The sequence below is a fragment of the Ostrinia furnacalis genome, unplaced genomic scaffold (genome assembly GCF_004193835.3).
Source record: "Ostrinia furnacalis isolate ACB-3 unplaced genomic scaffold, ASM419383v2 OfSCF7395, whole genome shotgun sequence".
NCBI classification, from domain to species: Eukaryota; Metazoa; Arthropoda; class Insecta; order Lepidoptera; family Crambidae; genus Ostrinia; species Ostrinia furnacalis.
In genome coordinates this window covers 415890-431777 of record NW_021137634.1, presented here as the reverse complement: position 1 = coordinate 431777, position 15888 = coordinate 415890, and the positions used below count along the sequence as shown (strand labels likewise).

Sequence of the window (15888 nt, the reverse complement as noted above, 5' to 3'; positions counted from 1 at the left end):
GCGAATGAAATGAACGAATGAATGATGATTTTGACAGCGGTGTAGGATTAAGAATAAGAAAAGATAGTATAATACTATGGATGCAACATGTCATTAAGATTTAATGGAGTATTTATTTATTTATCTAGTGATTTTATTCTGATAAATAAAAAAAGTGATCATCACTCAAGAAAATTAATAAGTTTCGATCGCGATAAAAACTGTATTGATTAAACTTCAATATAATTTTCGTAATCGAAACTCAAATTCAATTTATTCTTAATATTTCCAAATTAATACATTGGTTTTGTAAATATTTAAAAGACGGAATAAATTATGTTAAGTCAAATGTGTAGCATAGAATTAAGCATCAATTGTAATTACGTTTAATTAATAATTTGTTGGACTAGATTTTTGTTTCGCCGGTTATAGATTTTGAAAATACGCGGGATTGCTGTTACTTCCGGTTAAGGTACCATCTCAAACACGAATGTCATTTTGGAGTGTGTGAAGAATGTTTTGTTTCTGTCATTTAATACATTTAAGACAAGGACAGCCATAGTTTGAAAGTGATAATCAAGTGAGTTTTCTAATCTATGGTTCATCTCTTATATTCCACAAAATGGCCGACCTTATTTGAGAACCCTGTTCCGGTTTTTGTTTCCCCTCTGGCCCCGCTGCCGTCAGTGTAGTGTATCGTTCACCGCAAGAGAAAAACTGATAATATTAGCAATTTGCTGGTTTTATTACTTTTTTTCCCTTCCAACAAGTAAGTGAATTGTAATTATATCAAGTGGTTTTAATTTTAAGTGTAATCTTGAAGTGTCCCTGTTGTAAGTTATACATTTTGTTCGAGTCTGTGACTGTGACGCATAGAAGGAGTGCCCCTTGTAGCAGCCATTTTGCCTGAGCCGGCGACACATTTCGCAGTGCGGTTAGATACTGTTCAAAATTTTTGTGATTGGCGTTAATGTCGAAAATCTTAGATGTTTTTATTTCATTCAACAGTTCTGTAGCTTCGATACAATTCCTTTAGATATACGTTTGCACCTGGAGTTCACCAGTAAGTTGATTTCCTAATTCTTGCCTACATACCTACTTGATATCATTCAGCCTACATGTCCGCATTTATATTTTTGGAATACGCTGAATGTTTCTTGCCTTTTTTGAATTTTTTGTACATTTTATGCTAAATATTCCATTCCTTCTTCCCAATAAACGCTTGTGTGGGGGCGTGTCGAAGCGATTTGAACATTTTGAAAGGTGCCCACCTACAGTGATCTCAAATGCGTCGTAATTTTGTCGTGCGTAGTCACGCCGTTATCTTGGTCGATAACGACTTGTCAATTATGTTACTATGTGTTCTGCCCGTTAGGGCACGCCATGCCTTTTAATTTCGTTAAATATTAATTTGATTTCTCGTGTTAATTACTCCGACGTGCAGGTTTTATTGAGTCATGTTAATATTAGCGTTGGTGTGCCATGGCCTTTGCTTGGCTCGTTACGCCTTTCAACGAGATGGGCACGTGTGTGACATTGAATTGGGGGCAAATAGTTCTAGTCGGATAGTATGATATAATTACTATTATCAGCTCAATATATTGTTTCTATCATCTATTAGAATTGATATATTTCAATGCAATGAATCCTCCTTTGTAGAAACCCTTACTGAAGGTCAAATGTTTGAAGTTTCACTTTATGTTCATAGAACATGGTTTGGTTTATTCATTCCTAAGTTATTCTAGTCTCAAACATCTTATTTCTGGGTATAAATAGTCATTGGAGTATTTTTGTAAGTTTTAGAAAAACAGCAAATTGTTGAAGATCATAGCTACACAATATTAATTGGCTTGTAATTATTTTTATAACTTCAGAATTTTGTATATTATTCACCAGTTACTTTCAAAACATTTAAGTGAAATAGCTAAATATTTTTTTGTTAGTGTTTCATACTTCTGCTCACTTTTTTCAAATATCACTCAAATTGCCATTTTTTATTAAATACCCACCAAATTGATTTTAGATTGGGATTTTTTTGATCCTATTACCTACTCTTTACAAAATAGAATATTGTTGCAATAAAAGTTATTGTAATTAATAAAAGATTGTTAGATATTGAGGAATCATTAATGCCGATTCATAAAAAGCAAGCATCACAGCACAGTTTCAGCTAGTAATTGTGAAGTAACTTTCTATATGTATAATGTAGAAGAAAATACAGTATACCTTTGAAGATTGAAATTTACTTATTATTATTAAATTTATTTTTACACAAAATGTTTCTTTGTGAAACTAGTATTTCATAGTATGAATAAATGTAATGTTTAGCTAGCTAGCTTGTTTGTGTTCTGCTATAAATTGAATTGACAAACAGGAAGATATTATTGTTTAATTCTAGCACTTTAAAAGCCTATTTTCAGAAAATAAATTACTTTTATTACTTTTTATAACAAAATTTTGAAACGGTTTCTGTCCTATTTTTTATGCGATTGTTTATCTGTGTGTCAAAATTATTTGTTTCCCAAATATTGATAAATAAAATAGATAAAACAAAAATAATTAACCTTTATAATATGAGCAAAATTGATAAATTCAATTAGAATTCTTATGCAGAACAGACGCTGTATGTACTGTGTTGAAATGATGATTAAAATACGACAAGGCTATGTATTATTTGTATGTGGGGAGATTTAGAATGTCATTACATAAGGAAAGAATGACAGTAATATAGATATCATTATTACTGATTGTGTTTGTAGACCTGTAGCCTTTTAAGTACCAGCTAATCGAGACACAATAGAAATAAATGTTTACCACTGTCTCATCCGACCGCTTACGATTCCACGGGTTGTTCTGTTAAGGAAATAAAGTAATAATCTAGATTCAGTGATTCTAATACTGTTGTTAATTACGTCATTTTCAGCTTTTGTTATTACACACTAACATCTGATTTGAGAAAAGTAAAGCATTTAAATTCAATTTGTGTGACCTAAGGCTAAAATAAGTAAATAACATAATAAAATAAATATAAACCTGGGTGTACAAGCATTAGGTTGTATGAGAAAGAGCTATTACTACAAGTAACTTCCATCAAAATAATTTGTTAGTTAAACAAATGTTTCTTGACAGTTCAAAATGTATAATTAAAATTTTGCAAGTTCAAAGGTATAATGTTGGTATGGTACTAAGTACTTGGTATCTACATACATTGAGTCTGAAGGGACATTGAACTAACTTATTAAACATTGAGCTAAAATCTGTAGATGACAGCATCACAAGACTACTAATCATGGGTTTATTGAAAATAATATTTGGTCCTGTAGACTGAGCTCGTTCTCACTTATTGGGTGTCGGGTCCGGATTTTAATTGGTTGTCGGCGCCTCTGTTCACACTTAAATCGGTTATCGGCCCGACCTAAGCTACCTACCATTTTCACTCTACGGGAGGCGACTGTACACGATGGAGCACGAAGCTCTAGTTGTGATGTACATATTATTATTTGATAATAAGACGAAATACAGCCAAGGAAAGAAAATATTGGGTGCACCCAATCCTGAGGAAAATATTTAGGAACGCACGGAACGAGGGGTGGCGGGCAGAGGGTTATCGGCCCCGACATCCGATAAATGTGAACAGCGCCATTCTTAATCATAGGAGAGCGAGATCCGACACGATTTTTTTCCGGGCGTAGAGGGCTGGCAAAACACCCGACACTTCTTGTCGGAGCCGACACAAAATCTGTTTCCGATAATTGTGAATAGCTTCTGCCACTGGAACCTCCGATTAATATACGGATCCGACAACCGACTAGTGGGAACGAGCTGTAAGTGACATAGTTTTGTGATGTCTTTTTCTTTGTTGTCTCTATGGGCGTTATCTNCGATTAATATACGGATCCGACAACCGACTAGTGGGAACGAGCTGTAAGTGACAGAGTTATGTGATGTCTTTTTCTTTGTTGTCTCTATGGGCGTTATTCTCTCGAATCTTACTTTGTGCAAAGGTGTCGTAGCTAGACAAAATTACATTTACGATTGTTTCAATTTCAGTTTCGATTCGCTACGTCATTATTTAACGTAATTTTTCACTACGTGAAGTGATTACAAAATTGTTTACTTTGACTAGGGGGGCTGTTCCAAGAACTTGGATAAAATCTCTTTGCATTTGGTAGGGTTAATGACTTTATGGGGGCAAGATACTTATCTAAATATGTAGATGTCACTGTCTTGCTTCGGGCTGTTTTTTTCTCCACTAAAGCTGAGATCGCAGTCTTATCCCATTAATAATGCAGATTCTTATTTCGTGAAAAGGGTTTGCCGAGTCAACTTTATACGCTAATGAAAAAAATTGACGTTACCGCGGAGGTTTCATATTCGGGCGTGGTCTCGGGAAACTTCAAAGAACGATCGTAACTTGATGCGAGAAAACAGTCTAGATTCTGAAAACCGCAATATAAAAAAATAATTGCCACAATTAGCAATTTAGACTGAAGATTGATCAATGTCCAAAATTCAAATTCTTTATTTGCAACACTCAGCCCATCACAAAATTTAGAACCCTTATTGAAAATCTGGGTTGAATTGAAATAGGTAATAATGTAAAAACATTAATTTGACGAATATCTGAGAAATATCAACCAAATGCATTTTTGCACTACCTGCAGGAATTCTGTAATTTCTTTTCTTATTTCCATTTTGATCCGAAATAAAGTCGCCAGTTCTTAAATTGTTAGTTAATACTTATCGATGTTGAGCGTTATTGCATTTGGCGTAAAATGTTAAAATAATCTTTGACGGTAATTCTCAAAAAAAAATATTTACTAACCACATCAGATCTGCATTGCGGCAAATACTTCTTTATTATTTCATATTATATCAGAAGGCGAATCCAGACTGTCCTTTTACTCGAAATATGGAAGTTTCGATATTAATTTGCGGTACTAGTAATTTAATCAGTTTTATTGCAACTTCTACTAACTAAATGCATCTAATTTGTTTAAGATTCATCTCGTGGTTAGCGTACATATTTTATATGGGTAGTAATTGTTAAGTCTTCTGTATCTTGGTTTCTATTTTTTCGGTTTTCTCTACTTATTGAAATTGCAAAGAATGTCATATTTTTGTTGTAGAATTATTTCTCCAATGAGCACGAGGTTAAGAGATTCGTGTTTCTTCAAAATCTTCAATTTAATCGTCCGTACACGCATTACACTTACGCCTACATGGAACAAAGATATCCTGTGGGGTAAGCTTTATCTTAACAATGTGTATGTGGATTTAAACCGTAATACATGTTTCAATTTTATTATTTGCTGGTGAACTTCTTGCCATGCTTTTAAACAGGTTCCAAGTGTCCATAATCAATATCATATTCATTGGTGCATAATGGATCCTAGCAACAAGGCAGGCACTACTACAGATGAAGGTTGCTAGATGGGTATAAGGGTAGCATAGGTAGGCGCCGGGCCGACGGGCGCGGTGCACGCGGGCGGGCGGCGAGGGTGAGGGGTGTGTGCAGCGTCGCGCTAGTCGTATTTCGTCTGGAGTGTTTATCCCGCGTCGGCGGATCAATACCGGTGGCGCAGTGGCGGTGACCAAGCGGCGGCGCGGCGCACGGCGCGTGCCTCATTCGCTAGTAGCCCGAGTCTGTGAGATGCTGTCAATTCGATCGGACGCCGTGTCGATGTCGCGTTTGGTGTGAGGGTAGCTCTTTGAGCCGCGTTGAGTTTTTACTGCGCTTTAGTGCGCCCGTGAGCCTCCCAAGGTGCGCTTAGTACTTTATGATGAAAATTTACCCAACTGCGATTCACTATAGTGAACGTGACGCCTAAGATTAGTCTTTCTGATAAAGAAAAATAGTTTCTTGGATATTCGCAGTTAGTTAGCGGGCACTATACGTGGACTTTGTCATTATTGCAGGGGCATCAGTGAAATAATCCTCTCCCAACGTCCACGATGTCCGTCGACAAAGAGGAACTGGTGCAACGCGCCAAGTTGGCGGAGCAGGCGGAACGATATGACGACATGGCGGCCGCGATGAAAGAAGTCACGGAAACCGGTGTCGAACTCAGCAATGAAGAGAGGAACCTTCTTTCCGTCGCCTATAAGAACGTAGTGGGAGCCCGACGGTCGTCATGGCGAGTTATCTCCTCAATTGAACAGAAAACCGAGGGTTCGGAAAGAAAACAACAGATGGCAAAAGAATATAGGGTTAAAGTAGAAAAGGAGCTCAGAGAAATCTGCTACGATGTCTTGGTAAGTTTTCTTTTTCTTTTGCAGCCATCGTCTTCCATTTAAAGGTTTTGCGTCCTGGGTTGCAGTTATAGCTCATTTTAATCATTACAATTTATAATTTAATTATTACAAAGGATTTTCTCAAATAGCAGAATTTTATAAGTGAAATCTTCCTCCGCGGATGACGTCATGTTTGTGCGCAGCCAATTTGAGGCGTGATGCAAGCTAGCAGTTGACGTGGTCATTTCCTCCGCGACCTGAGCGTTTTTTTTATTAATCATGGGCGTTATAACGCCAGGGTAACACGTGAGAGCATGCAGGGGCGCGGTGCGGCGGTGGGCGGGGGCGGGTGGTGTGACGTATTGCGCCGCGTCATTGCGCGCGCTCCTCCTATCCCATTTTCGTTCGTTGCCCTGTCTTCTGAATATTACAAATACTCAGGACGCAAAATTATATGAAAGTAATTGGAACAATTACTAAATGATTTTCACATTTTCAGGGTTTACTCGACAAGCACCTTATTCCTAAAGCTAGTAATCCAGAAAGTAAAGTATTTTACCTAAAAATGAAGGGAGATTACTACAGGTACCTCGCAGAAGTGGCCACAGGAGAAACCAGAAATTGTAAGTTATACATTAATGTGGACTTTAAAAGAACTTGACTGATTTTTTCAGTTTTCAATTTTATGACTTACTTTTTTCTTTGTGTCGTCCTATATCAACAATTTACATTACAGCCGTAGTAGAGGACTCACAGAAAGCATACCAAGATGCTTTCGAGATCAGCAAGGCGAAAATGCAGCCCACACATCCAATCAGGCTGGGCTTGGCGTTAAATTTCTCCGTCTTCTATTATGAGATATTAAATTCACCAGACAAGGCGTGTCAACTCGCCAAACAGGTCAATATTTGTGTCAGTTCTGCATAGGCTCTGTGCTGGCTGGCACGAGAACAAAGGTTCTGGCTCACGTATTAACCGGATCGCTTGTCCCCAGCCGTGGTGGAGGACTCACAGAAGGCATACCAGGAGGCGTTCGACATTGCTAAGGCCAAAATGCAACCGACCCATCCCATCAGACTTGGTTTAGCACTCAACTTTTCCGTATTTTATTACGAGATTATCAACTCCCCAGCGCGAGCGTGCCACTTAGCCAAACAGGTTTATTAGATTCAACAATTGGTCTGCAGTGTGCCTATGTCGAACATATTAAACACATAATCCTGTACTAACTAGCTACTGAAAGTCTCCCGAATCATGCATGACAATGATACATGATTTGTAAAATTCTAATTATTTACGACACTAATCTCATTATCACTACGCATGGCCATGTTATGAAAAATTAACCTAATAACTCGACCCAGCCAGTATCAGAGTGTATATTTTTTAAAATTTTACTTGAATAACATTTGGAAATAAATTTTTAGAGTAAAAGTAATATCTGAACATGAGTTTGATTATGTGTGGTTTTCTCAGGAGTTCGGGTGCTAAATTGTTTTCAATTTGCAGGCGTTCGACGACGCGATCGCTGAACTAGACACACTGAACGAAGACTCGTACAAAGACTCGACGCTGATCATGCAGCTGCTGCGAGACAACCTGACGCTGTGGACGTCGGACACGCAGGGCGACGGCGACGAGCCGGCCGAGGGCGGCGACAACTAGGCCGCCGCCGCGCCACCCCAGCACACGCATTTGTTCTCATCGGTGTTTTATAAGAAAACGAGTAACATTCGAGAACGCCGCGCGGCGCGGACGCTCCGCCGCTGTTGCGAGCCGTCGCTTGTAAAAAAAAATGTTAAAAATGTCGTTCGCAGCGGACCTTCACGTTCCGTCTAAAATTAAATGTTATGTGTCATCTTTGACGGTTTTGTATTTCTGTATTTACACTGGATTACAGATATCGAGCTGACCTGATGAATATAAATATTTATAACTTAAGTTATTAAAATTACGGTTTCTTAAGTTAAAAGTGTTTTCCTTTCATAATCGGTTAACATCAGCCTGGTCGGCCCCAAATCACATTCCTTTCGCCGCATGTCCGCAGTGAAATGGAGATCATGATGGTGAATATTGTTTTGAACGTTATGCAATTAGGTATACTAAAAATTTTGTTAAAGTGCGCCCAATGATCCAATGAAGTTTAGAGTTTTCATAAAATAAATCCACAATTTGTAATGGCTGTATCAACTTTGGGCACAAAAAACTTGTTAGTGTCTTATGTGGTTATAGTGATGTCCTCTGAAGATATAATGTGTATTACCAAAGCAAATCTTTTTAATTGTTGACATTGACATTAACCATTTTGTTGTGCCCAGTACTAATTTATAATAGCTCTGAATTTCAGGCATTTATTAGCAAAATAGTTTTTGTGATGGACAAATTAATATTGTAACATTTCTGCTGCATTTTATCAGCCATTAATCTATTATATTTTTCATGTTTTCACCAATAAACTTTTGTATTAAATACAATTTTTAGTTTTAGAATCAATATTAAATAAACCGCCACCTATTAACCCCAAAAAGATGTTTGTCTAAATATAAATAATATTCTCAAATTTCATGAGCCCCCGCCCGAGGTATGAGTTTAGGGTTAGGTTATTGGCTCCTACCTATCAAGTATACATAAGGGTGGATAATTGAGACGGGGCATAAAGGTACCTTCGTTGAAGTTGCAGGAAAAATGTTCGGAGTAGTAAGCGAACATTGTTTTTTCTAGAAAAAATTTCAACCTAGTTTTGTAGAGACAAAGCATCTGCATTTTTTGCAAACTAAATTTTAAAAAATATTAAATGCATACGATCTTTCTTCCAATGTTTGAACGTTTTCCTGTACGAACTGTTACCGAGCTGCCCTTATGGCCCCACCCTCGTACAATCTACCTGTATGTAGAGCCATAGAACAGGGGCTGCAAATTGATTGCGCGCGCATCTGCTCCTCCACTCAATAATTTGCACAACAGACACACCTACATAATATAACACTTCTACGAACATTTAATATTATAACACCCCTTTTGAACTCATCCTCGATATCGGGGAGGTCCTTAAGCTCACTATCTGTATTGCTGCATAAAACGTTACTACTACTACCACAGCTACTACTAACATTCCATTGACCTACATCAAAAATTCGGGAATTTCAATCTGGAATTTATAAATCTACCTACACTGATTCGTTACCAGCAACTGAAACATTTTGCGTAAGAAAGGTATGTACATATGAGGCTTGTTGGAGCCGCTATACAACCTAACCCTGAACTCAGTCTCGTCCCATTATGATTCGGAGGACATCTTCAGGTTTGAGTGGGTAGGCCCTACTGGTGGGAGAATCCTACATTAACCCACCACCACCCTCTGGCCGGTTATTCCATTATTTATGCAATCCCGACGAAAAAGCGTGCCTATTTATTTATTTGCACCTGTTGCATGTGTCAACTGTACACCAGGCTATACATTTTTGTTGCCAAAATCTACATAAGACTGCATCGACTGATGTGCCGGCGTATGTAATAATTTTGCCAAAAAATCATTGTTTTACCAGCGAGATTCCAGAATTTTCGTTATTGGACGCAAAGTTTTTGTAGGCTTGCTATTAGGAAAAAATCTGCATCACAAGTATCACAACGCTCGAGAGCGCTATTGATTTTTATCAATTTTTCATATGGCAACACTAGATCTCAGTGGTTCCGTCTTTATGGTGACAATCTTAGCCCTGAAAATGATTAAACACTACTAGTCCAGTCAATAAAGCATTATAGATGGAAAACTGTAGAACACAATTTCTGACTTCAGGACTTTATTTAGACTAGTTAGGAGTAGAGATGGGTAGTGGGTAAAAACCCATTTCACCCGATTGGGTTTAAACCGGGTGATTTGGGTAAAAACCCGGTTTTTACCCATTATCACCCATTCTGGCGGGTGAAAANGCGCCTCTATGCCAGGGTTTTTATGTTCCTGGTCAGGCTATATTTTTATATATCACCAAACTTTTGTCAAGATGGGATCGGACAGTGGTAAACTATTTACCACTTCTTTAAAATGTCTAAACTATATGAATAAATCAATTTNAATGTATGGAAGCTGGAAACATTGAATTTTCGGATAGATCCAGTTTATTCTGTAACCTATTATTAATACCGTTTGATAGAGCTCATGAAGCACTTTCAGGATCAGTACCTAACTAGTTTATTGATATCTTGTATAGTTTAGAAATAATCGAGTGAGATCACTTATCGTTTCCACCCTGTATACTTCTCAGTATTATAATCAGTATTTAATAATAGTAGGTACGTTAATATCATGGTGTCCCAAAATTAGCACGTTACNGCGGTTCATTAATCAGTAGCAGTGAATCGTTCGTTCGTTTCAGCCAAAAGACGTCCGCTGCTGGTCAAAGGCCTCCCCCAAAGATTTCCACAATGGCCAGTCCTGTGCCGCTCGCATCCAGGTACCTCCTGCGACCTTCACCAAATCGTCGGTCCTGCCACGCTACGTCTTCCGGCTCCTCGTCGCCATTACAAGTAAGTCAAGTACTTTCCTGACCCAGCGGCCATCAGCTCTACGAGCTACGTATGCCCCGCCCAAGCTGCCACTTGATTTTAGCGATTCTGCGGACTATGTCAGTCACTTTGGTTCTCCTACGAATCAGTCACTTTGATTCTCCTACGAATCAGTCACTTTGGTTCTCCTACGAATCTCCTCATTTCTGATTCGATCACGTAGGGAAACTCCGAGCATAGCTCGCTCCATGGCCCTTTGGGTGACCTTGAGCCTTCATGAGGCCCATAGTAAACAACCACGTCTCAGATCCGTATACCATCACTGGCAACACACACTGGTCAGTCTTAAATAAATAAAATAATATAAAAAGTATTTATTTCAGATAACAGAGAACCATAAATGTTAGTAAAAACTTAGGAATTGAATGTTAGTATCTTATTTCTACAACCGATCTCGTCCTGCTGCACCCCGATTACGGTAACTTTTAACGTCTACAATCCAGACGCGTTTCTGATTCTGCAATACGATTGGTCAAAACAGCTGACGTACGCTGTTGAACGACCAATCGTATCGCAGAATCGAGAAGCGTGTCTGGATTGTTGACGTTATAAGTTACCGTAATCGGGGCTCTGAGCATGTGGCCGATCAGTAGACAATCCCCACTTTCGGATATCTCCTTCAGTACGCTGTGGCACAGTTCTTAAGACACTGCGGTATTTCGGACGTGAGAATATCGCGAAGCTTCCCGCGGCAGACGCTGCCCAGCCGAGTTGAATTCGACGATTGAGTGAAAATCGCACTGTATACATGGTAATTTTGTTATCAGTGTACTTTGTTTTATTATGCTCTATCTATAGAAATGTTTAACAGTACAACTTTATCTTAAATTTTTTAAATCGTGGTATTGGTTGTGTAGGGACACTTTTTCTAGTTATCCATTAATTTTCTGATGTGTGGTTACCCTAATACGAATATTTTGTTCACACATAAATGAGTCAGTTTTATTTCATGAAAGGAAATATTTACACACCACACATATACTTAAGTTTGTACTACGAAATGACTACGTTTTTATAGTATTATGTGTAAATTAATACACCTTCCACCTTGTCTCTAAATATGATAACTTTTTTCTGAAACGTGTGGCCTGAGGGCTCACTTTACTAGAGCTTTTATTCTGTANCGGTCTCACCTGTAGCAAATTGAATAAGCTTTTTTTGGTTCATAGTAGTCATGTCACTAGGACGCATAACTTCCAAGGATTAAGCGAAAAACCGAAAAGTGGTACCTTTAAACCCCCCTCTCCCCGCCGGCTCAAGGGCTAAGGGCGGGGACTTTTGCTATGTTCACCACCTAACTAGGCTAAATAAAGTCCCCGAGGTCAGAAATTGTGTTCGACGGATTTCTCTCTACACCGTCGTTAAGGCATTCATTGACTGGACTATACAAACATGAAGCTACAGATAAAATGACTACAAATAGCCATGATATCCACACTAGTTTTAGAGAAAGTACATTCTTTTCACACAAAGGGGCGACCTTAAAAAGGGAATTTATAACAAAATCATGACATTCTATTACAATTTCAATTAAGTTATATCAGAATTGTATTTGGTTGCAAAATCACAAAAAGGTTATGTTTGCCAAATGGTTTAGAATTAAAATTTTAACCAAGTCTACATTAGGTATACGATACGGCTAGCACGAAATACTATACTTACTTTCCAGTTGAAATCATTTATTTGCGTACTTATTCGAATCGCTATCAAAAGATTTAGCCTAGGCGCAGACCATCGATTTTTAGAAAGAAAGAAAGATACATTTATTACAATGGACATCACACAAATACAGGCTATTACATTGACATGACAGTGGCATATAATAATGGAAAAAGAAAAAAATAAAAAAAACGAGTAAACTGAGCAGTGCCACCCATTCACCAACAAGATGCCCACTGCAACGGGACCCCACTCAGCATATGCCGTGGCCTACGGTGACGAAGGCCACGGCGCTGGTTTTCAGTGTGCCCCATTTTTAGTTGGCCTATAGTTGGGCCCGATTTTAATTTGTATGAAGAATCGGCCAAATCAAATCGGTGTAGGTAGCTACCTAATGTGCGCACTTCCATACATGCCCGACTAAACTATCGGCCGACGAAAAATCAATGGTCTGCGCATAGGCTTAGTGCGAAAACTACAACAGCGCCATTGTGAACATGTCGTAAAGTGAACTTACATAGTAATACTTATAGTATGAGAAATGGTTGCACGAAACTTATTTTGAAAATCAAAATAATTGTCACGTAATCGTTTAATTCGAAGGTTGAGTATCGATTGTCGAATACGCAAACGATTCCACGACGAAAGTTGTTCATGCTAGAGGTACTGGACTGCGACTTGGTAGGTAGGTACCGCAAACCTAGGTATAGCGGTATCCGGTATAGCTAGGCTGGTAGGCATCATAATTCTCTAGTTCTCTTAAGACCCATACACGAAAAGGGAAACGCCCTAACCCTTCACTAGGTTAGGTTTCTCTATCTAAATAATTAAAGCTTATTTGCACATTGCAACAGGGTACAAAAGGCGAACTGACGACTAAGCTACTGAGGTAGATATTTTTTCTATTTTATGGATTGTTTATTGTTTTTCTTAACACATCTTAGAGGAGTTAGTGAAATGCTTCATTGAACATCACACAACACAAGAAAATAAAAAATTCACAATTTAGGCGGTCTTAGGGATGCGAGGCAATTGTTACATTTGTTACCCACTCCTTCACTGAAAAGCTTTAACACAATCTATAGAGATGAAAAAGTTGTTTAATATATTTTATCTAATATTTAATTATAAATCATAATAGAAAATCAAATTATTTGGCAGGCATACTGTTTTTATACTCGTACCAAATACATAAAAATATCGTCTACAAAGAACAATGTTTTTCAGTTGGTGGCTTTATACTTATACTATGAATATTGTATTTATCACGTTGTAAAAACATCCTTTAAATCCAACTTAGGTAGAGTTTATATTATACGTTATTAAAGTTATTCATACTTTTTCCCTATTTCGAGAACCAAATGAAAACACGTTTCTTATTTTCGGTAACAATATTACATACAATAAAGGCCGAATTAGAGTAGCGGCTACATAAGCACCGCTTAGGGCTAACCTTATCGTCGCTGTTGTGTGATCCAATAGCTCAGTATCAAATGAAGGTGTTTGACTTTCGTCGTAAGATCTTGAATAAACATGGTAAACTGTAGAAACTGAACGCGGAGCACATAATACACCATACACTATTAATAAACACAATGATAACTTCAGAGCTGAGTTCGCGTCACAGATATCTAGTTCTGGGAGATGTTTAGATTTTAGTTTAACGACTATCAGTATTGCTGCAAACATCATCAACAGTGACGGCAAAAACAGATTGAATGCAGCAAGTAACGAATGCATATTAAGTCTGTGATGTGAGTCAATGGCTGTGCACAGAATGGTACCTTGGTTCAGGTGCACTGTGCTAGCCAAAGCAAATTCAGGTATGCTGAGGGACGCCGATAATATCCACACGAAGGCAGTGGGCGGTGTCACCCGTACTCTTTTGTCCATAAGGCGATAATCGACATTCATTGTCCGAGGTGGAGTAGAGGTGTCACTGCTGGCCATCAGACTATGGTGCGATGATCCCATTTCTTCGCTTTCATCTTCGTTATGTCGTTTAAGCCTCTTTGCCGCGAATTTTTCTTCTAAATTTAGCGATGCAATTGTATGTAGCGCTACTGTGGCAGTTAAGTATGACGATGCTGTCGATGCAAACACATTTAACCCTCGGTATGCAATACAGCTGCTTTTCCCGAAGTTCCATGTTCCAGAGTTATAAAACCACATTTCGGGTAGAGCTGACGTCGCTATGATCAAAAAATCCGCTGCGGCGAGTTGTATGATGATAGAGCACAAACCTGAAAAGAATAGGATTATCTACTTAGTACATACTTTGTTTATTTGCTACTGAAAATAATAACTGTTTCATTCCTTTTAGGTTTTAAAAATGTACTTATTTACGTACCATTTCGAGATGATTTAAGAAGTGCTGCTAAGACTGAGCAATTAGCTAGGGCGCCGGCGCCGGCGACGCAGGCGACGTATATCGCGACAGCGAGCGGCGGGACGAGAGGCAAATACGCGAGCTCCTTCGACATGGCGTCGGCAGTCCGGGACCGTGTCGGGATCAATGACTCGCGGACTACGCGTCACCCGCGTTCTCACTCAGTCCCTCCGTCCGTACTTTTTTTTCTTTAGCATGAATCACCATCGCACGAAACATGTGCAGGCAGGGCTAAGGCACCTAAAGAGTGCGTACAAAGCAAGTTTCAAAAGGCGGTCAAATCCTACGAAACACAACTTTACCTAATTAAAAAGTTTCCGTTTTCGGTAGATCTACTTTTTTCAGTCCCAAAATTAAGCGCATTCATTAAATGCAAATAACGAGTTTAATTAACTAAAAAACTTGATCGTTACGTTTAAACTTTCAACAACTTTTCAGATAATAGGTCATTCATTGTGTGACTGAAAACTCCCAAAAACCCTTCAGTAGATATTTTTTTCATTGTACTTAATCAAGAACATTATTCATATTTGTAATAATACCTACTTACATAAATAATTAAGTCGTATGAAATAAATTTTATACGAATTTAAGAAGTTGATTGGTTATTGGTTGGTTGGTGGTAGGTATGGTAAATGGTTAATAAAGCATTTACACGCAAAATAATGGCTTCCTAACTTTTCTTGCTTTGTACTTATCGCAGCTTTTTTTGCTGTTATGGAACTATTCTAAAATTGTCGTATCCCGTGGCATTGGAGTTCCAGAACTTAACTCGTCCAACCACTTTCTTCTTATTCGTCTAGAATTCTAAAACCTAGATATGCCGGAGATTGCAAAGAAAATGATAAAAACGAAGGGCTATAACTGTGAACAGTGTTCACTGAACACTCATTAATATTCAATGTCCGTTAACCACTACCGGCGTGTCGCCAATGAGTAGGTATGTGCAAATTCTTTAGGAGTTTCGATTCCAATGTGTGTGCGCTATTTATAGACTTTCCTGTGATTGGATTGGCTATTATTTTAATTAAAAACACAAGGAAACTTATTATAAATCCTTTATT

The 15888-nt window shown here is 38.3% G+C and overlaps 2 protein-coding genes across 7 annotated transcripts; one reads left to right on the top strand and one right to left on the bottom strand.

Moving 5' to 3' along the window:
• The first annotated feature begins 605 nt into the window (after positions 1 to 605).
• On the top strand, positions 606 to 8687 carry 14-3-3zeta (tyrosine 3-monooxygenase/tryptophan 5-monooxygenase activation protein zeta). 6 transcript variants are annotated; one of them, XM_028320582.1, is made up of 6 exons: positions 607 to 748; positions 5899 to 6234; positions 6713 to 6836; positions 6950 to 7113; positions 7243 to 7371; positions 7723 to 8687. In XM_028320582.1, the coding sequence occupies exons 2-6, from the start codon at positions 5935 to 5937 to the stop codon at positions 7876 to 7878; spliced, it is 873 nt and encodes a 290-aa protein (XP_028176383.1). In that variant the 5' UTR covers positions 607 to 748; positions 5899 to 5934; the 3' UTR covers positions 7879 to 8687. The 6 variants fall into 6 exon arrangements, with proteins under 6 accessions (XP_028176388.1, XP_028176383.1, XP_028176387.1 ...); XM_028320583.1 differs by having other exon boundaries at positions 628 to 1042; XM_028320585.1 differs by lacking the exon at positions 607 to 748 and adding an exon at positions 893 to 913.
• Positions 8688 to 13672: 4985 nt separating this feature from the next.
• On the bottom strand, positions 13673 to 14977 carry LOC114364403 (uncharacterized). The gene is made up of 2 exons (XM_028320552.1): positions 14786 to 14977; positions 13673 to 14678 (listed from the first exon to the last, which is right to left on the bottom strand). The coding sequence occupies exons 1-2, from the start codon at positions 14916 to 14918 to the stop codon at positions 13768 to 13770; spliced, it is 1044 nt and encodes a 347-aa protein (XP_028176353.1). The 5' UTR covers positions 14919 to 14977; the 3' UTR covers positions 13673 to 13767.
• Positions 14978 to 15888: the final 911 nt, after the last annotated feature.